General features: G+C 46.2%; 1 protein-coding gene across 1 annotated transcript in view; it reads left to right on the top strand.

Moving 5' to 3' along the window:
• The window catches only part of LOC110533955 (gamma-aminobutyric acid receptor subunit alpha-3-like), a 158,259-nt gene that overhangs the window by 60,594 nt on the left and 75,632 nt on the right, over positions 1-22,033 (top strand). The window contains exons 3-4 of the mRNA XM_036990375.2: positions 11,345-11,466; positions 19,514-19,584. Coding sequence (XP_036846270.1) covers positions 11,345-11,466; positions 19,514-19,584 — 193 coding nt within the window. The remainder of the gene's footprint in view (positions 1-11,344; positions 11,467-19,513; positions 19,585-22,033) is intronic.

The following is a 22,033-nucleotide window of genomic DNA, read 5'->3' on the forward strand; positions in this document are numbered from 1 at the left end:
TGCGCACATGTGGCTATTCTGTGTTGAGCAGTTAACAAAGAACCAGGTACTCCTGAATGCTTAATTTAGAGTTATTTATGCAACTTTAGTTGTTCTACAAAAGTTTGGCCAAGGCTGCATGATGTGTAAGGCTGCATGATGTGTAAGGCTGCATGATGTGTAAGGCTGCATGATGTGTAAGGCTGCATGATGTGTAAGGCTGCATGATGTGTAAGGCTGCATGATGCATAAGGCTGCATGATGCGTAAGGCTGCATGATGCGTAAGGCTGCATGATGCGTAAGGCTGCATGATGCGTAAGGCTGCATGATGCGTAAGGCTGCATGATGCGTAAGGCTGCATGATACATAAGGCTACATGATGCATAAGGCTGCATGATGTATAAGGCTGCATGATGCGTAAGGCTGCATGATGCGTAAGGCTGCATGATGCGTAAGCCTGCATGATGAGTAAGGCTGCATGATGCGTAAGGCTGCATGATGCGTAAGGCTGCATGATGCGTAAGGCTGCATGATGCGTAAGGCTGCATGATGCGTAAGGCTGCATGATGCGTAAGGCTGCATGATGCGTAAGGCTGCATGATGTATAAGGCTGCATGATGTATAAGGCTGCATGATGTATAAGGCTGCATGATGTGACTCTAATCATGATAAACCTATTTTACCCTGGCACTTCTGGGGAGTGGGGAGCTACTAGAATGGGGTTGTGGTCAGAGGATCTTGTCTGTAATCAAATGGGTGATGTAAATGAGCGAGGTTACATGTTCCTCAGAGGCCCCAGAGTCCAGATCCAGTGTGTTTGACTGCTTGCCAGACCGTGGAGGGCTAGAGGAGCAGCAGCAGCTGCCGGGCAGAGATGGCTCTGGTTTGGCTCAACACTTAGGCATATCCAACAGATAAACCAGGGATTACTGCATTGGGTTTGTGCTGAAGGACTCCTGGATCAGTACACTGTTTCTGAGTTGTATTTTGGCCAATGGTGTAGTTTAGGGTGCAATCTGCCAGGCACTAAACAACGTTTACTAGATCTGCTCAGTGTTGAGGACAGAGAACACCACCATTGAACATGCAGAAGACGATTGAAGAGCGTCCTCTAGGAAGTTATATTTACCTGCATTTGGCAGGCTGATCAGATTACATCTGACTCTGTTGTACACAACACTTGCCAAAGCACTCAAACTGCAGTTTATTCTAAAGAGTTATTGATTTATTCCCCAAGTCTATTTGGGATCAACACATTTTAACATTCCCCAGCTCATTCACTTAAACATGCTGTACAAAGAACTAGATATATTGCATTAAAAGTGCCTTCAACCCCCATAGTATGTGCAGTTGAAGTCAGAAGTTTACTTACACCTTAGCCAACTACATTTCAACTCAGTTTTTGACAATTCCTGACATTTAATCCAAGTTAAAATTCCCTGTCTTAGGTCAGTTAGGATCACCACTTTATTTTAAGAATGTGAAATGTCAGTAGAGAGAATGATTTCTTTCTTTCATCAAATTCCCAGTGGGTCAGAAGTTTACATACACTCAATTAGTATTTGCATTGCCTTTAAATTGTTTAACTTGGGTCAAACATTTCAGGTAGCCTTCAAACAAGCTTCCCACAATAAGTTGGATGAAATTTGGCCCATTCCTCCTGACAGAGCTGGTGTAACTGAGTCAGGTTTGTAGGCCTCCTTGCTCGCACACGCTTTTTCAGTTCTGCCCACAAATTTTCTATAGGATTGATTGCCACTCCAATACTTTATTTGTTGTCCTTAGGCCATTTTGCCACAACTTTGGAAGTATTCTTGGGGTCATTGTCCGTCATTGTCCGTTTAGAAGACCCATTTGCAACCAAGCTTCCCATTTGCATCCAAACTTCCTGACTGTTCTCTTGAGATGTTGCTTCAATATATCCACATGATCTTCCTCCCTCATGATGCCATCTATTTTGTGAAGTGCACCAGTCCCTCCTACAGCAAAGCACCCCCACAACATGATGCTGCCACCCCTGTTTCTCACGGATTATGTTCTTCGGCTTGCAAGCCTCCCCTTTTTCCTCGATGGTCATTATGGCCAAACAGTTATATTTTTGTTTAATCAGACCAGAGGACATTTCTCCAAGTACGATCTTTGTCCCCATGTGCAGTTGCAAACCGTAGTCTGGCTTTTTTATGGTGGTTTTTGAGCAGTGGCTTTTTCCTTGCTGAGCGGCCTTTCAGGTTATGTCGATATAGGACTTGTTTTACTGTGTATACAGATACTTTTGTAACTGTTTCCTCCAGCATCTTCACAAGGTCCTTTGTTGTTGTTCTGGGATTGATTTGAACTTTTTGCACCAAAGTATGTTTTTCTCTAGGAGAAAGAACATGTCTCCATCCTGAGCGTTATGACGGCTGAGTGGTCCCATGGTGTTTATACTTGCTTACTATAGTTTGGACATTACTCCCAAGGATGAACCAGACTTGTGGAGGTCGACATTTTTTTTTCTGAGGTCTTGACTGATTTCTTTTGATTTTCCCATGATGTCAAGCAAAGAGGCACTGAGTTTGAAGGTAGGCCTTGTTTTACAGTTTTTCTCAATTGCTAAAACACTAAAACCCATTGGCTGAACAAAGTTCTCAGTTGCCTGGACTCATTTAGCTAAATATGCAGTCTGTTGTCAATACCTTAAACCATTTCACATGGTAAAACACAATTTGCAGATCTCACTTAGACTTTTCAGCAAAACTCTAAACACATTCTCATTCTCAAAACACATTCTGCAGTCTAATGCACATGTCATCCGTACTGGTAAACACAAGTGGCAACAATCAAATACAAATAGAGAACATATGTCATTGATTGAACACAACCACTCAAAATTGATTTAACCTGTTTCAAATGATGTGACACAACCAATACAAGCCAGTTCAGAGAGCAAACAGGTTGTTGAAGGTGGGAAGGAGAAAGTCTGAGAATGGATACTATAGTACAGTGCATTGTAGGCTGTATACTGTACAATGGACAAATTGTATGGCCCTGAGCATTGTGATTTCCATTTACAGTTTTTCTCAGTCACTTTGGTGCATTTTTCACATCATCCCTAACATGTGCAAAATAATAAGTGCATTTCTCAGAACAATTTGTACAAACTGCAATATACAATAGATATGTTTCTAAAGCTAGTCAGTCACTAAAAATCCTTAGTACATCTCTCAAAAGTAAATATTCATGCCAATGATCATGTCAGTGTCATCAGAATGATAAGTCATTGAGTCATTGTTCACGAACAAGGTCGTCAAAATATTTAGGCATGTTGTCAATGTAACTGTGTACTTTGACAGTATTACCTGATGTAAACTTAGGCTACAGTTTGGATGACAGTTACTGTAATGAAAATGCACAAGGCTGCACTTCTATGGCATATATCAATTTCAACAGTACTATTTACATATTACTGTATGTGGGTTATTGATTGAAAGAGACTGGACAACCCAAGGGGCACAAAGGAAAAAAAAGTAAATTAGAAAGAAACACAGGAAACCACCCCTAAGGCACAACTTTGCCCGCAGCACTGTTGTGCGGTCTCTGCACATCCAGACGTTCCTGTCTGTCGGCCCACATATTCTCATCCACATCACACCGGATATTTTCCCTTCCAATGCAACATGGAAAGAATATTTTGGAATGCCTTATCCATCCTCTGCAGGCGTCTACTGTGATGTCCTCACATTCTGCATCCATTGCAGCCAGCAGGGTAATCTGTGTGTGTGGCTGACGATCGTACACCTTCCACCTCCATGCTGAAAATAACTCCTCAATTGGGTTAAGGAATGGTGAATAAGGTGGGAGGAATTCTATGAGCATCCTCGGGTGGGTCACAAACCATTGCCTTATGATGTTTGATCGATGGAAACTCACATTATCACAAATGACCACATACTTTGGCAAATCCTCTCTAAACAGACCCCTCTCATCATCAGGGATGAGAGCCCTGTAGAGAGTCTCTAAAAAGTTGAGTAGATGCTGGGTGTTGTATGGCCCTATAAGGGGGATATGGGTTAGGACACCATGCTCCGAAATAGCAGCACACATGGTGATATTTCCTCCCAGTTGGCCTGGCAAATCCACAGTAGCTCTGTGACCGATGATATTCCGATCCCGCCTTCTGCATTTGGTCAGGTTGAAGCCAGCCTCATCCACGTATACAACGTTGGGAGAGCTGTTTCATACTCATCTGGTTTCTATGCAGCACTCTGTCGATGGTTGAGATGCTAACCGTATGGATGTTTTCAAAGACATCGTTGTCTTCTATAATGGTCCTTTGTATTTCCCTGAGTCTCATGGCATTGTTTGCTCGGACCATGGTGCAAGTAGCCTCCTCCTGTTGAGGTGTGAAAAGGCGTCCTCTGCCACCGGTTTGAGGTAATCTTGCAGTCCTATGTGGGGAAAAATGCAGTGATGCATCGCACACTTTCACATAGACAAAAACTATGCGAACACACATTTTACTGTAAAACATACAGGTGGGTGCATGTAAGGTGCAGTATGTATCTGTATAGAGTATATTTCTGAATGCTGTGAAATACAAGTGGACTACTGTAATATGAAGCATGTAGGAAGTATACAGTATACTGCTTATATACAGTAACAGTGCAGTGTACATTGGTCACATGGTCTACAACAGTGGCCCTTATGTCATCAGATATGCGCCTATGTCCTCTTCTGCCTCTTCCTCTGTTTTGCCTTCCACCACGCATCCTTGCTCCTCTTCTTCCTCCTCTTGGCTGTTGACCCTGTTCGTTTCCTGGTCCATCCATTATTGGAAAATTGCAACTCTGTGTTGTGGTCTGTCTATATATGCTTGCCAATTGATTCTTCATGAGATGTACCTTTGAGCAATTTAGACAACTGGTTGATTGTTGGTTGAACTAACACTTTACATTCCTTCATGAGTGAGGGTCAATTTCACCTGCACGATTCATCAATTCACGTTTTTGTACAAAAGGTCTAATAGAAATGTGTAAAACTATGCTTGACAGTTTATGACAAATAGTTCAACAATTTTGCATGTAATGGCTTATGCAAGGAACTAATGCCTAGATGTTTTGAGGGGTAAGACTATTCAACAGAGAACCATCTACTATATTTTTATCAACATTACATGAGCAATTGATAATGTGGAAAAAAGCTGACACTTGTACATTCTCAATTGCAATTTGTTCAAAGGAATAAGTCATTGCTGTAATGATGTGCACAAGTGACTAGATGATTTGGAAGTTGTACAAGTAGTATCAAGAATTTCACTTTTGATCTAAGAAATGCATCAAAGCGACTGAGAAAAACTGTATTAACAGTACTAACTACTCAATAGATTTTGACTGGTTGCAGGTTCATATCAACAAAGAACAAGAATTACAGTATCACAGAGACAAATTACAAGTTTGTGAGATGCAGGGTACAGTACTGTAAAAATAGGGGTACAAGGAGGAGGAAGAACAAAAAACAAAATTGCAAAGAGCAAAGCAAAGTAGTAATTTCTGATCAATTTTGAGCTACTATGATAGAACATGTTTTCGTTCATCAAAAGACAATGACGGACAAATATGAATATTTTTTTAGATTAAAAATGTACTTCTCCCTGAGAATTGTATGTTTTGAACAATGTGTTTTCTATTTTTCGGTGTATTGTTTACTGACTGCTTGAGAGTGTATGATTTGAGAGCAGTGTTTGATTTTGAACACAGGTAAAACTGTTTTGAGGCGAATGTTTCATTTTGAAAGAGGAGTCAGAGGTTATGTAAATAGTGCTTGAAGATGAGGTTTTGTGTTTAATGTTTTCAGGAAATGGAGCAAGGTTTCAGAGAGAGAGAGAGAGAGATCTAGGGTATGACGCTACAAGCTTGGCACACCTTTATTCTGAGAGTTTCGCCCATTCTTCTCTGCAGATCCTCTCAAGCTCTGTCAGGTTGGATGTGGAGCTATTTTCAGGTCTCTCCAGAGATGTTCGATTGGGTTCAAGACTGGGCTCTGGCTGGACCACTCAAGGACATTCAGAGACTTGTCCCAAAGCCACTCCTGTATTGTCTTGGCTGTGTGTTTTGGGCCGTTGTCCTGTTGGAAGGTGAACCTTTGGCCCAGTCTGAGGTCCTGAGTGCTCTGGAGCAGGTTTTCATAAAGGATCTCTTTCTACTTTTCTCAGTTCATCTTTCCCTCGATCCTGACTAGTCTCCCAGTCCCTGCCACTGAAAAACATCCCCGCAGCATGATGCTGACACCACCATGCTTCACCATAGGGATGATGCCAGGTTTCCTCCAGATGTGATGCTTGGCATTCAGGCCAAAGAGTCCAATCTTGGTTTTATCAAATCAGAGAATCTTGTTTCTCATGGTCTGAGAGTCTTTTAGGTGCATGTTGGCAAACTCCAAGCGGACTGTCATGTGCCTTTTACTGAGGAGTGGCTTCCGTCTGGCCACTCTACCATAAAGGCCTGATTTTGTGGAGTGCTGCAGAGACGATTGTCCTTCTGGAAGGTTGTTCTTCTTCTCCCATCTCCACAGAGGAACTCTGGGGAGCTCTGTCAGAGTGACCATCGGGTTCTTGGTCACCTCCCTGACCAAGGCCCTTCTCCCTCGATTGCTCAGTTTGGCCGGGTGGCCAGATCTAGGAAGAGTCTTGGTGGTTCCAAACTTCTTCCTTTTTAAGAATGATGGAGGCCACTGTGTTTTTTGGGGACCTTCAATGCCGCAGACATTTTTCGGTACCCTTTCCCAGATCTGTGCCTCAACCCAATCCTGTCTCGGAGCTCTACGGATAATTCCTTCAACCTCATGGCTTGGTTTTTGATCTGACATGCTCCGTCAACTGTGGGACATTATATAGATGGGTGTGCCTTTCCAAATCATTTCCAATCAATTGAACTTACACCAAGTAGACTCCAATTAAGTTGTAGAAACATCTCAAGCATGATCAATGGAAGCAGGACACACCTGAGCTCAATTCTGAGTCTCATAGCAAAGGGTCTGAATACTTATGTTGTTGTTTTTTTTTTACATTTGCAAACATTTCTAAAAACCTGTTTTTGCTTTGTCATTATGCGAAATTGTGTGTAGAGTGAAATATGTAATACATTTTAGAATAAGGCTGTAACGTACCAACATGTGGAAAAAAGTCAGAGGGTCTGAATAGTTTGCACTGTATGTTGCCGTCTTATCAGTGAGACTCGGTTGTATGTTCCTGTCACTGACTCACAACATCCCACTGACAAAAACTTTTATCCGTTTGGTCATGGCGAGATAAACACATTTGTTTGTTTTTATATAGCTGCTTGTTTACAAAGATGTTTGAGAGTGATGCTTGTTCCAGTTTCCTGGATAGCCTTCTAGAAGTCAGCGGAACAGATTTGAAATGGGGGACGATAGTGGCTGCTGTTTCTATAGCAGCATTTAACCTCTGAAGGAAATGGAAAAGCAGACACATGGTGTTGTTTAGTGGCTGCTCCCTGGTGCTGTAGATGTGGTAGCAGAATCTCTACAAATTTTCTCATCTTTTAATTCTCGCCCTCTCCCTCACGCCTTTAAAAAAAAAAATAGGACTGTAAACTCTGAGTACTTTTTAAGATTCAGTGTTTGACCATTGCATTTGCCAGCCAGCAAGGCCAGAGATTCTACATGGGCAGAGTGTCGTGAGTACTCCTAATAAAAGTCTGAGCTAAGTTTACTGAGTCTTCTTCAAAAGCGCACGCCCAACACGCATCCGTCCCTCATTAGCTTCAATTAGATGAAAGAAGAATGAACAGAAATGTTGGTCATTATTGAGCTGCGACGTGGCATCTGCCCCTGAGTCAATCAATGCTGCATTAGCAACCATTGTTCAACCTGTTCCCTTTCTCTCCTGGAGGCCTTATCTCCTCTGAGCACAGACAATTGGAAGACACTAAAAAGACAAGGCCAACAAAGGAAAATCAGGCATATTGTGAAGCCATTGAATGATAGCAGGTATGTCTTTGTCGGATACAATGTGTCGTGTGATATGCTGCATATTAGTATCAATAGGTTGGTGATGGGCTGGGGCTGAGGAGATGTGTGAGTGGGTTGGCTAGGGAGGGCTTTACCCTTGGTGCTGATGGGTGGCAGTAGGGGGTTGGTTGATTCTGGAATAGAAATGTTGTTAATTAAGAGTTTATTGATGAGGGCATGTACCCCCTCCATGTCATTCATACCCCCCTGTTGGAGGTAGATGGCGGTTGTCTTTCCTTTCATTTCCCCTTGCCATAGTAAGTAAATGAAGCAGGGCCCCTGTAGCGACAGCACGCTGGGGAGAATCATCAGCTTTCAAAATGTCATTTGTAGGCAGCTCCGACCGGGCCCACTAATCCTCTCCATTGGATTCTGGCAGCCTCCGGTACCCAGTAGCAAAACAATGAGGGCGTGGGCCCAGGCACTCCAGCAGTGGACAGATTTCGGGGTCCTTATCAGTCAATCAGTAACAAGCCTCCCTATAAGCCCCCACGGCACACTCCAGAGAGCGGGAGGGAGCGAGAGGAGTGGGAGCGAAGGAGGAAGGAGAGTTGTGCGTGGGGGGGATTGGGGGAAGCTTTCTGAGGATGCAGGCCCTCTTAAAGCTCAAGGAATTTAATTAGATGTCGGTGGAGTTATACACAGTGCGGCTCTTTTTCCTTCCCTCTCTTTCCCTCTCTCTCCTTCTCTCCTTCTCTCCTTCTCTCTCTCTCTCTCTCTCTCCCTCTCTCCCTCTCTCCCTCTCCCTCTCCCTCTCCCTCTCCCTCTCTCCTTCTTCCTCTCGCTCTTTCTCTCTCTCTCTCTCTCCTCCTCTCCCTCTCTCCTTCTCTCATTTTCCCTCATCTCTCTCTCCTCTCCTCTCCTCCCCACCTTCTCTCTCTCTTTCTCTCTCTCTCTCTCCCTCTCTCGTTCTCTCCTTTTCCCCATCTCTCTCTCTCTCGCTCTCCTCTCCTTTTCTCTCTTGCTCGCTCTCTTTCTCTCTCGCCCTTTCACCTTCTCCCACTCTCTCTCCCTCTCTCTTTCTCTCCTCTCTCTCACCCTATCTCCTTTTCCTCTTCCCCCCCTCTCTCTCCTCTCTCCTCTCTCCTTCTCCCTTCTCTCTCCCTCTCCTTCTCCCCTCTCTCTCCCTCTTCTTCTCCCCTATCTCCTTTTCCCCCTCTCTCCTTATCGCCTCTCATTTTCCCTCTCTCTCTCTCTCTCTCTCTCTCTCTCTCTCTCTCTCTCTCTCTCTCTCTCTCTCTCTTTCTCCCTCTCTCTCTCAAGCTCTCTCCTCTACGTTGCTCTGCTGTGTTTATCACTCAGACCTGATTCATTTTCAGCAGAGGCCCCTTTGGCTTTGACTGGCGTCTGAGATTGGATGTGAAAAACAAATAGTAGTATATACGTCAAGGTGCCACACGCATGCACACACGTACAAAAGTGATGTTCTGTCTGTCCTTCCTTTTATGACATTGCCTTAACTGTACTGTTAGTACTGATATACTGACAAGGATATTTCAGATGGACACCTAATGTACTTATCCCTTGAAACATCACCATTTCTAGTCTGTCTGCCAGTTGAGGGCTTGTGTTTGTTTATCCTTATAGTGTACTACGTGAAGGGTAGACGTACCTGTATAATGTATTTGAACGCACAGCTGCACATGTAAGGCTGTTTGTATTTGTGTTCCTGTGAGAGTGTTTATGGGTGGTGCATGCCTGCGTATAAATGACTTTGGCTGCTAGCTATTAGTGGCCCTCAGACATTCTTGTTGATAGGGGTAATCTGGAGACAGGTCAGAGGTCAGTCCCTCAGGGGCTCTGAGTTTGATTGAAAATGGCACTCATTAGCTCATCTACGGTGCCCTCTCCGTCTCACCAGCACATTGTTCACTGGGGAACGGTGGCCAGGCCCACAAAGAGATAATTGCTCTGGCATATTTAAGGTAATTAAGGAAGCGGAGGTTGACTGCATATTCAGGACCTCGTTTGTCACTTGTGGGATAATATGCAGAATGAAGGAGGAAAAAACCCTGAGGCAGAGTTTGCAGCAGCTCTGTGACTGTGAGTTGTCTGTCGGCAGCAGCTCTGTGACTGTGAGTTGTCTGTCGGCAGCAGCTCTGTGACTGTGTTGTCTGTCGGCAGTAGCTCTGTGACTGTGAGTTGTCTGTCGGCAGCAGCTCTGTGACTGTGAGTTGTCGGTCGGCAACTGTCGGTCGGTGTCACGCTGGTATGAATGATTCGGGAGACAGGCGCAGGAATGCGTAATAGTTTTTTTATTCAGCCCAAATTACGGTGCCCCCCCCCCCCCCCCCCGATGCGCAACAACACCTGCCTCGAGGACGATCACAGGAACGCAGTGTGGGACCCGATGCAGCTGCAAAAGTTGCGGCAGCGTAGGACGGACCAGTAACAGTGGCGTCGGACGGACAGGTTGTGATGGCGTCGGACGGGCCATTTGTGGCTGCTGAAGTGGCGTCGAACAGACCTGTTGTGGCGTTGTCGGACGGCCCAGTTGCAGCTGCCGAAATTGCAGCGGGGCCGGACGGACCAGTCGCAGCGTCGTCGGACGGGCCATTCCCGCTGTCTCCCTTAATGGTCGATTATTCTGTGACGTTGGCATGAAGGGACGGGAGATGGACGCAGGAATGCGTAATAGTTTATTAAGCCCATATTACGGCGTGCCGTGTAAAGGCACGGGGACGAAGACCAAACAAACACGTAACAAAAACACAGGATTGAAACCCACACAAAAGAGTGAGGAGAACCTTGAATAAATAACAGCACAAGCACTCACACAACCAACGGACATTGTAACAATAATCGACAAGACCATGGAAATCAAAGGCCACATATATACAATACTAATCAGTGGGAATAGGGGACAGGTGTGCATGATGAAAGTTCCGGAGGGATCCGTGACAGTCGGCAGCAGCTCTGTGACCGGCAGCAGTTCTGTGACTAATCCTTTTGGACTTCAATCAGTCTTTCCATGTCTGAGAGTGATGTGCTGCCACACAACGCCCAAAATTAAATCCCAACATGTTTGGGTCTCAATCAATGCGGTAGCCAGGACTCTGAAGGTTGAATTAGAAAAAGGTTCAGTTACCCCTACAACTCTCTCAGTGGTTGGAAACAACAGTGGTTACTCCAATGGTTTGGCCAGATCTCGTTGTAAACAGGAAATTGATAATGAGCACAAAGTGAAGCTGCGGATAGCTTTTTCTATTTAGTGTATTTCCCATGGCTGATCTGAGGAGCCGGAGGAACCAATGCTACAGGAAAGACTCAAAGATGTCTGCTGTGTTCAACCTAACGCTTTCTCTCTCTCTCTCTCTCTCTCTCTCTCTCTCGCTCTGTCTCTCTCTCACTCTGCAGGGCAGTGGTTGGGCACAGAGAGCCGTTGCCTGACGACAGTAGAGACAACATCACCATTTTCACCCGGATCCTGGACAGACTGCTGGATGGCTACGACAACCGCCTGCGCCCCGGGCTGGGAGGTAGGCTGGTTTGTTGAGCGAAGACACTGCTCACCCCTCCCTACCTCTAACAGCCAGACACACTGCTTATGGCGCTTTCTGGACTCTGCCGCACACAATGTGTAGGATTCTCTCTAAGCTGCTGAGTCTGCCATCCACCACTTTAATAGAACTGTGTTTGAAACATTCACTACATAGCCATGCTTTGCTTCAACGAGCTCATCAGCTAGTTAGCATATTAGCTTTTTATAATGTCTGTCATGCGTAGATGTAATAGGTGGCAGGGAAGTCAGGCGCAGGAGAGTCAAATGGAGTGTAAAATGGAGTCTTTTAATAAAGTCCACGGAGTATGCTCCATAACACTAAATGTACATAAACATGGGTACAAGGACCCGACGCACACCTATACAACAATCACACTACACTGACAAAAAACAATCTCTGACAAAGACATGAGGGGAAACAGAGGGTTAAATACACAACAGGTAATGAATGGGATTGAAAACAGGTGTATGGGAAGACAAGACAAAACCAATGGAAAATGAAAAAAGGATCAATGATGGCTAGAAGACCGGTGACGTCGAACGCCGAGCACCGCCCGAACAAGGAGAGGCAACGACTTCGGCAGCAGTCGTGACAGTACCCCCCCCCTGATGCGCGGCTCCAGCTGCGCGTCGACACCGGCCTCGGGGACGACCCGGAAGGCGAGGTGCAGGGCGATCCGGATGGAGACGGTGGAATTCTGATAACATGGAAGGATCTAACACGTCCTCCACCGGAACCCAGCATCTCTCCTCCGGCCCGTACCCCTCCCAGTCCACGAGGTACTGAAGGCCCCTCGCCCGACGTCTCGAATCCAAAATGGATCGAACAGAGTACGCCGGAACCCCCTCGATGTCTAGAGGAGGCGGAGGAACATTACGCACTTCAGCCTCCTGGAGCGGGCCAGCCACCATCGGCCTGAGGAGAGACACATGGAACGAGGGGTTAATACGGTAATGAGTGGGTAGTTGTAACCTATAACATACCTCGTTCACTCTCCTCAGGACTTTAAACGGCCCCACAAACCGCGGACCCAGCTTCCGGCAGAGAAGGCGAAGGGGCAGGTTTCGGGTCGAGAGCCAGACCCTGTCCCCTGGTGCGAACACTGGGGCCTCACTGCGGCGACGGTCTGCGCCAATTTTCTGGCGCCTTATGGCACGCTGAAGGTGGACGTGGGCTGCCTCCCAGGTCTCCTCAGCGTGCCGAAACCAATTGTCCACCGCAGGGGCCTCGGTCTGGCTCTGATGCCAAGGAGCCAGAACCGGCTGATACCCTAATACACATTGAAAGGGAGTAAGGTTAGTGGAGGAGTGACGTAGCGAGTTCTGAGCCATCTCTGCCCAGGGCACGAACTTCGCCCACTCCCCCGGCCGATCCTGGCAATAAGACCGCAGAAACCTACCCACATCCTGGTTAACTCTCTCCACCTGCCCATTACTCTCGGGGTGAAAACCTGAGGTAAGACTAACCGAGATCCCCAGACGCTCCATGAACGCCTTCCAGACCCTTGATGTGAACTGGGGACCCCGATCAGACACTATATCCTCAGGCACCCCATAGTGCCGGAAAACGTGTGTAAACAGGGCCTCTGCAGTTTGTAAGGCCGTAGGGAGACCGGGCAAAGGGAGGAGACGACAGGACTTAGAAAACCGATCCACAACGACCAGGATCGTGGTGTAACCCTGTGAAGGTGGAAGATCGGTCAAAAAATCCACCGACAGGTGTGACCACGGCCGTTGAGGAACGGGTAGAGGTTGTAGCTTACCTCTGGGCAGGTGTCTAGGAGCCTTGCACTGGGCGCACACCGAGCAGGAAGAAACATAAATCCTCACGTCCTTAGCTAAAGTGGGCCACCAGTATCTCCCGTCAAGACAGCGCATCGTCCGACCTATCCCAGGATGACCAGAGGAGGGTGACGTGTGAGCCCAATATATCAATCGGTCGCGTACAGCAGACGGAACGTACAGACGACCAGCTGGACACTCAGGGGGAGAAGGCTCTGCACGTGACGCCCGCTCAATGTCCGCGTCCAGCTCCCACACTACTGGCGCCACCAAACACGAAGCTGGGAGTATGGGAGTGGGATCCATGGACCGCTCCTCTGTGTCATACAGCCGAGACAATGCGTCTGCCTTAACGTTCTGGGAGCCTGGTCTGTAAGAAAGAGTAAACACAAAACGAGTGAAAAACATGGCCCACCTTGCCTGGCGAGGATTCAATCTCTTTGCCTGCCGGATATACTCCAGATTGCGGTGGTCAGTCCAGATGAGAAAAGGGTGTTTAGCCCCCTCAAGCCAATGCCTCCACACCTTCAAAGCTTCTACGACAGCTAACAGCTCCCGGTTCCCCACATCATAGATTCGCTCCGCCGGGCTGAGCTTCTTAGAAAAGAAAGCACAGGGGCGAAGCTTCAGTGGCGTACCCGAACGCTGAGAGAGCACTGCTCCTATCCCAGCTTCGGATGCGTCCACCTCCACTATGAATGGCAAAGAGGGATCCGGATGAGCCAGCACAGGCGCAGAAGTAAACAGAGTCTTCAGGTGCTCAAAAGCCCTGTTCGCCTCAGCCGACCACTGCAAGCGCACCGGGCCCCCCTTTAGCAGTGAGGTAATGGGAGCTGCCACCTGACCAAAACCTCGGATAAACCTCCGGTAGTAATTGGAAAACCCCAAAAAACGCTGCAACTCTTTTACCGTGGTTGGAGTCGGCCAATTACGCACGGCTGTAATGCGGTCGCTCTCCATCTCCACTCCTGAAGTGGAAATCCGATGCCCTAGGAAGGAGATGGATTGTTGGAAAAATAAGCATTTCTCAGACTTGACATATAGATCATGCTCCAACAGGCGACCAAGCACCCTGCGCACCAGGGACACATGCTCGGCGCGTGTAGCAGAGTATATCAGAATATCATCGATATACACCACTACACCCTGCCCGTGCAGGTCCCTGAAGATCTCATCTACAAATGATTGGAAAACTGATGGAGCATTCATCAACCCATATGGCATGACCAGGTACTCATAATGACCTGAGGTGGTGCTAAATGCCGTCTTCCACTCATCACCCTTCTTAATACGCACCAGATTGTACGCACTCCTGAGATCCAATTTTGTGAAAAAACGTGCCCCGTGCATTAACTCAATAATCGTATTGATCAGAGGTAGCGGGTAACTATATTTCACTGTGATTTTATTAAGACCTCGATAATCAACGCACGGGCGTAAACCGCCATCCTTTTTTTTCACAAAAAAGAAACTCGAAGAGATGGGTGAAATGGATGGCTGAATGAACCCCTGATGCAGGGATTCAGAGATATATGTCTCCATAGCCTCCGTCTCCGCTTGCGACAGGGGATACACGTGACTCTTGGGATATGCAGCGTCTACCAGGAGATCTATCGCACAATCCCCCAGTCGATGGGGTGGTAATTGAGTCGCCTTCTTTTTACAGAAGGCGAGAGCCAAATCGGCATATTCGGGGGGAATGCGCACGGTGGAGACCTGGTCTGGACTTTCCACTGTAGTAGCACCAACGGAAACCCCTAAACACCTACCTGAGCATTCTCGCGACCACCCTGTGAGAGCCCTCTGTGGCCAAGAAACAGTGGGGTTATGACAAACTAACCAGGGTAGGCCTAGCACCACAGAATACGCAGGAGAATCAATAAGGAAAAGACTAATCTTCTCCTTGTGACCCTCCTGCGTTATCATACACAAAGGTGCGGTTACCTCCCTGATAAACCCTGACCCTAATGGTCGACTATCTAAGGCATGAATAGGGAAAGGCATATCCACAGGAACAATAGGGATCCCTAAACTATGAGCTAGACTTTTATTAATGAAATTTCCAGCCGCACCCGAATCTACTAGCGCCTTATACTGTGAATGCAGTGAAAAGTCAGGAAAAGAGACAGAGACAAACATTAGTGCAGCAGAGGGCTCTGGATGAGAATGGTGCCTACTCACCTGGGGTGACGCCAGAATGCCCTGCCTGCCCTCTCTATTCCCAGAGGAACCAACCCGGCACCGACCAGCAGTGTGCTCTCTGCGACCTTGAATGGTGCTCGAGCGGGAACCCCCTCCGGTCTCCCTGCGCACCATCCCTCCCAATTCCATAGGTTCGGGAGAGAGGGTGCGGGAGGATGGAACAACCAGACCCCGATCTAGACGTCCACGAGTAGCCAGCATGTTGTCCAGCCTGATGGACATGTCCACCAGCTGGTCGAAGGTGAGGGTGGTGTCTCTACAGGCCAGCTCCCGACGGACGTCCTCGCGTAGACTACAACGGTAATGGTCGATCAGGGCCCTGTCGCTCCATCCAGCGCCGGCAGCCAAGGTCCTAAACTCCAAGGCAAAATCCTGTGCACTCCTCGTCTCCTGCCTCAGATGATAGAGAAGCTCACCCGCTGCTTTGCCTTCAGGTGGGTGATCGAATACTATCCGGAATTGGCGGGTGAACTCCTCAAAATGGTCCAGCGCCGCAACCTCCCTACTACACACAGCGCTGGCCCATTCCAGGGCTTTCCTGGTGAGGCATGAGACGAGGGCGTAACTCTTCTCACGGTCAGATGGTACTGGGGAGGCCGTGGCTAGATACAAGTTCAGTTTAAGGAGGAAACCCTGGCAGCCGGCAGTATCTCCGTTGTATCCCGTAGGTAGGGATAAATGGATCCTCGATTCCGGAGAGGAAAAATCGTTCACGGGAGATTCCGGTTGTGGTGGTGGTGGCGCTGGAGAAACTCCCTGTCTCTCCCAGCGATCCATTTTCATGGCAATGTGATCCATGACGGAGCTGATAACGTCAATCTCCCTAGCTTGTTCCTGAACGCGTTCCTCCAGCTCCATGGGCATAGTGTCCTCTCCTGCTGACTTCATATATTTGGTCAGAGATTCTGTCATGCGTAGATGTAATAGGTGGCAGGGAAGTCAGGCGCAGGAGAGTCAAATGGAGTGTAAAATGGAGTCTTTTAATAAAGTCCACGGAGTATGCTCCATAACACTAAATGTACATAAACATGGGTACAAGGACCCGACGCACACCTATACAACAATCACACTACACTGACAAAAAACAATCTCTGACAAAGACATGAGGGGAAACAGAGGGTTAAATACACAACAGGTAATGAATGGGATTGAAAACAGGTGTATGGGAAGACAAGACAAAACCAATGGAAAATGAAAAAAGGATCAATGATGGCTAGAAGACCGGTGACGTCGAACGCCGAGCACCGCCCGAACAAGGAGAGGCAACGACTTCGGCAGCAGTCGTGACAATGTCGAACTGTCTGCTTCTACTACCTTAAACTATTAAAGTAAGCTAGTTTTAACTTGAAGAATCAATCAGCTATTCATGAAGACCTTAATTATCTGAATCAGCTCTGTTAGTGGTGGTCTGGGACAAAAGCTTGAACACATGATATGGCGCACCAGAACCTGGAGTGAAATACAATTATCTACCTAGTTAAAAACAAGCCGCTGGCCACTGCCTCTACTGAAACAGAGTGCACCTGCTCTCCCCTCTCCTTCCTCCCTGCCTCCCCGCGGTGCCAGCCCACGCCCAGCGAGCCAGGCAGCTAGCTGTGGCGTATAGTGATAGATTTGGGGCTGTGACCCCATGATGAATTGGTTCCCTTGTCAGAGTGACCTCCATTGATCCTACAGAGTCTGACAATGGTTTTCATTACCAGCTCAGTTTCCCTGATCACAGTGAGAGTACATCTCTTCAGATGTTGAACAGATTGCTTTTTGGAACAGTGAAATGACTAATCCTCATCACAAGGAGATGCTTATCGCTAGCAGAATGCTACAAAGACCCTATTCAAAACAGCAGCTTCTTGACACGTGGCATGCAAGCCTAGTCTTCAGATCCCAGAGGTCCAGCAGAGCTCTGATTTCCTGCCCACTGGGCACGGCCCGGCCTTGGCGGAGGAAGGCTAATGCTAGATAATCATCAGGGCAGCATTAAGACCGTATGCTAATGATTTTAAGTTCATTGTGTATATTTTTTTTAATTGAACTTATTATAAGTCCTTTTTGGGATTCTTGGTCAGAGGTCGGTGAGAGTGTGAATATGAAATCCATGTGACGTTTTAAGCTGACAGTGTTGAGCACCCCCACACTGTTCCACCCCCACTAGGATGTCTGATAAGTGTCACCACATCAGCTATGCCACCTGTGCACTTTCCATGAGTCTCCGACCTTCCAGACAGAGATCTCAGGTGCCCTCCAAATGTATTGGACGTGTTCTGTATTCCAAAGACCTCGGCATGTGCATTTTGATTAATGGCTGATGTCATGTTGCCAGGGGAACTCTAAATTCCATAAAGGCAGGTTCTGGAAGCATTCCATTGGTTCCAGTTTGTCTAGGAGCAACGACTGGCAGACAGCCACTCACAGCCTTACATCAAAGCCCCTCATTTGCACAGAGACATTCATTTACATCCTACAATTGATGAAATCAAAGTTAAGGTCGGGAGGCTCTATTTGGAAACCTTATAACTTCAAGGTGATTCCCCGCACTCCCGTCATTGTATTTAGGATGACTCATGTGCAGCACATTGTCATCTCTCTGTTACATCTCTTGTCTTTTCTTTAACTCTCTTCTGAAACTGCACATTTCACCCAGTTACACCAGAAATGTTGTTTAGCCCAGATAGGAAGCACTTCCAGTTGAAGGATAACGCACAGTAGAAAACCGTAGAATAATGCACAGCATCATCTGACACCAATACAAACAAGTCCCTCTAAACAGGCCTAAATATGATTTGAATGTGGTCCTGCCAACCCTCATTATTCCTGTGATTTCTCATCTCTCATTTCTCATTTCTAATCTCAGTTTGTTTCTAATCTCAGTTTGTTTCTAATCTCCGTTTGTCACTTTGTGATGATGATGATGCAAACACTCTCCCTGAAAACAACCCCGATTAAAGTCTGGCTATCTCCATACAGTAGGTTCGGTCTTGTTTATATGGTGTAGAGTGTTGCGACATGAAATAGTCATGCCTCTGCCTCTACCATTGGATTTGTAGTTTGGAAAGTGAGCTGACTTTTCTGAACTGACATTAACAACTAACCTGGAGCAGACAGAGCAGCAATAAGGTCTGGTGGTCAGAGAAAGGACTGGTCAAATCAGATCAAGATTTTTTTATACGGCAGATTACAGACATGGAATGCAAAGCAATGTGCTTCACAGGAAATTACGGATAAAAAATAATAATAGCGGAAAGATTTACGACACAACAAACATAAGATAAAAAACAAAAGAATGACAAAAACTGAACGACTAAAAAGCACCCTGAGGAAAAGCAAAGCTAAGAATATGTATTTAAGATCTCTTTTAAATAGTACATCGGTCTTTTCTTGATTTAGCTGGAGGAAGTTGTGAGCCATTCAAGTATTTAAAATCACTAATAAAGACTAATAATTTATCCGTTGAGCTAAAATCCTCTGATGACACAGAAATGTAAAGTTGTGTATCGTCGGCGTAGCAGTGAAAATCATTGCTGTGCTTTCTGATAACTCTGCCAAAGGGTAACATGTATAAACTGAACAGTACCGGACCCAAAATAGAACATTCTGGAACGCCACATGTGATATGTATTTTCTCTGAGTTATGTTCACCAAGGGTGATAAAAAACTCTCAACTGGTTAAATAGGTCCTAAACCAATTTAGAACTGGACCGGAGAGTCCAACCCACCCCTCCAGTCTGTCCAGAAGGACATCATGGTCAACAGTGTTGAATGCAGCACTTAAATTCAAGAGTACAAGGACAGAGAGCTGTTTGGCATCTGTGTTGGCTCTAAAATCATGTACCACTTTAACTAAGGCTGTCTCTGTGCTGTGGTGAGCACGAAAACCAGATTGGAATTTTTCTCAAATATAGTTGCCACTTAAAAACAGCTGTTTGAAAACCAAAGTCTCCAGAATTTTGCTTAAGAATGGTAAACATCTGAGATGGAGCACTCCTTTGTCATTTCATAAAGGTACTTAAACTCTGCCTCTTTGTATTCTCTTCGTGTCCAAGCAGAGAGTGTGACGGAGGTGAGGACAAATATCTACGTGACCAGCTTTGGACCGGTGTCAGACACAGACATGGTAAGTATTTTATTATTGCACCGTCATCCAGACCCTCAGAATGTGACCCCTAAAGGACCAGCGTGACCTATCAAATAATTCATCCCAAATATTGTAATATGCATCAGTTTTTTTTTGTTATTTATATTATATTTGAGACAAAACTGTTGTAATTATGTCATACTTACAGAAGGAGTGTTAAAGGTAGTGTCGCATTGGACTACCCTTATCTGCCAAATGAATACTGCAAGCATCTTCTACTGGGCTGTACTGTATGTCAACACAGTAAATCCTATAGTGAGTGACTGACTGAACATGACATCATCGGCTATATGCAAAAAGCCCATTCAGTGCAACAGGAAGTGACACGTTGAACCCTTTGACCACCGAGTCGAATTCAAGTCAAAACAATGTTGACTCATTGACAGAGTCTAGAGCCTATTGGTTACCGAACAAGTGGAGAATGGCTTTTTATTCAAATACATATTCAGACATCCTTTTCATGTTCAGTGACACATGTCAGCTGCTTAGAATGGAATGGGTTCATTTTAGAGATCAGGAAATTGGTTATGGGGCAGGCCTGGAGGAATTGCATGTGTCTTAATCAGACACACAATTAGGTTTGGCATGCGAGATGAATGAATCGAGCCATGCAGAGCCACTGCTCATTCTGAATAGGCAGCCTTCCATCTACTAATAGTGAGAAGACAACAGAGTGCAATCGGCTGCATTATATGGAGCGTAAACCGTAATTGAATTACAACGCAATAATTAGCTAGGTTAACATTAACATAATCATCCTTTGAGTATCAAAAGGATTCAGCGAGTTTCTGGAAATGATTTATTAATTACCAAAAAGTAGGACTGTTTAACGCCTGGGAAAACAGATCTAATTAACAGCGTATTACGTCATTTCAAAAACAAAATTGGAGGACAACCTATACCCAGGCAACTCACAACTTGGTGTCTCACAGATCCAGTGGTCTAGTTGCCCATCTGTTGCCACTCCCAGCCAGTCTCAGGAATCCTCGCCCCATTCCCCTACCCCCAACTCCTACCCTCAGGACCATTCATCCTGCCTCCTCACTGGGCCCAATATGCCATGTCTGCTCTAATTTCTCCACCGTCACGACAGCGGACGAATCAGAGCTAAATTCAGGAAGATATTTTGGGCAAAACTCAAATATCAGGCCAATAACAAGAACACGCAAATCCCGGTCAAAGTGTAGAACGCTTACAGTAAGTGTCTATGTGGTCCGCAGATGACTTTAGAGGCTGTCCGTCCAATCCCTTAATTGTGGGTTATCTTGGTGATGGCTTGAGCGGAAGTGAATGTGTTGCTCTCTCATCTCTGTTCCTCTCTCATCTCCCTTGTCTCTCTGTTTCTCTCCCTCTCACCTTCCCTGTACCTCTCTTTCTTTCCTACTCCTCTCCTGTATCTCTCTCTCCCCTCCTGTCACTCTCTCACTCCTTTCTCTCTTTCTCCTCTCTCCTCTTGTCTCCCTCTCTCTCTCTCTTTCTCCTCACTCTCTCCTCTTCTGTCTATCTCTCTTTCCTCTCCTGTATCTCTGGAGGTTTACGTAGCTCCGTCCCATTTGTGCCTGTGTCTGCGCTGTCGTGGTGTATTCTCCTGTTCTCTGGCGGGCTAGCCTTGACAGGCCTGGTGTGATGAAATTGAGGGCAGTCTAATCTGCCCCAGGTACTGTGTAGAACCCTGCTTGACGAAGATGACAGAACTAGTCCCGGGGCCTGTCTTGATCCCACCAAGCTCTGCTCTCATTTCACAACTCTGTTGTGCTAAAAACACTGGAGACCCGCGGTATCAACACGCTAGCCAGTGGTACGCTGCATGGTCCAGAATGAAGCAGTTAAAAAGCCTTATCGTGCAAGAGATGAATAAAGGCGATATAATTTTCAGTCCCCTGGAGTTATTTTTGCTTGATTATAAAGCATCCTTCTACAAGCTAACAGTTTTTTGTTTTACTAAAATGGACTCCTGATCCAAATGGAGTTTAAGAGGTGGACGTTGTGCTTCTCTGTAGCTGGATACATTACTCTGCTCTGGCCCAGCATGCATTAAGCCTTGCCAAAAGATGTCACATGTTGGTTTATTATCAACTGGTACAAACCTCTCTCCTTCCCTCTGTAGCCTTTTTGGCTAGACCAGTGAAGAATACTCTCACTCTCCTCTCTCTCTCTCTCTCTCTCTCTCTCTCTCTCTCTCTCTCTCTCTCAACTCATATTTTTCTCTGCTGTAATTGTTCCCTGTTTCAGCTACCAAATTATACTTTCTGTGACGAGGGAAGACAAATAACACTTGGATATGAAAACTTGGGAAGGAACCCTGTATAGTGAAAGTTCCTACACATGAACAAATTAGGTAGAGCTATTTTTCCTGTTGGTGTTTGAGGGTGAATGCATCCATCATCGTGCCCTTGCTCATGGGGACTCTCACCATATTAGTTCTCTA

The sequence above is a fragment of the Oncorhynchus mykiss genome, chromosome 10 (assembly GCF_057628025.1).
Source record: "Oncorhynchus mykiss isolate SJ-2025 chromosome 10, ASM5762802v1, whole genome shotgun sequence".
NCBI lineage: Eukaryota > Metazoa > Chordata > Actinopteri > Salmoniformes > Salmonidae > Oncorhynchus > Oncorhynchus mykiss.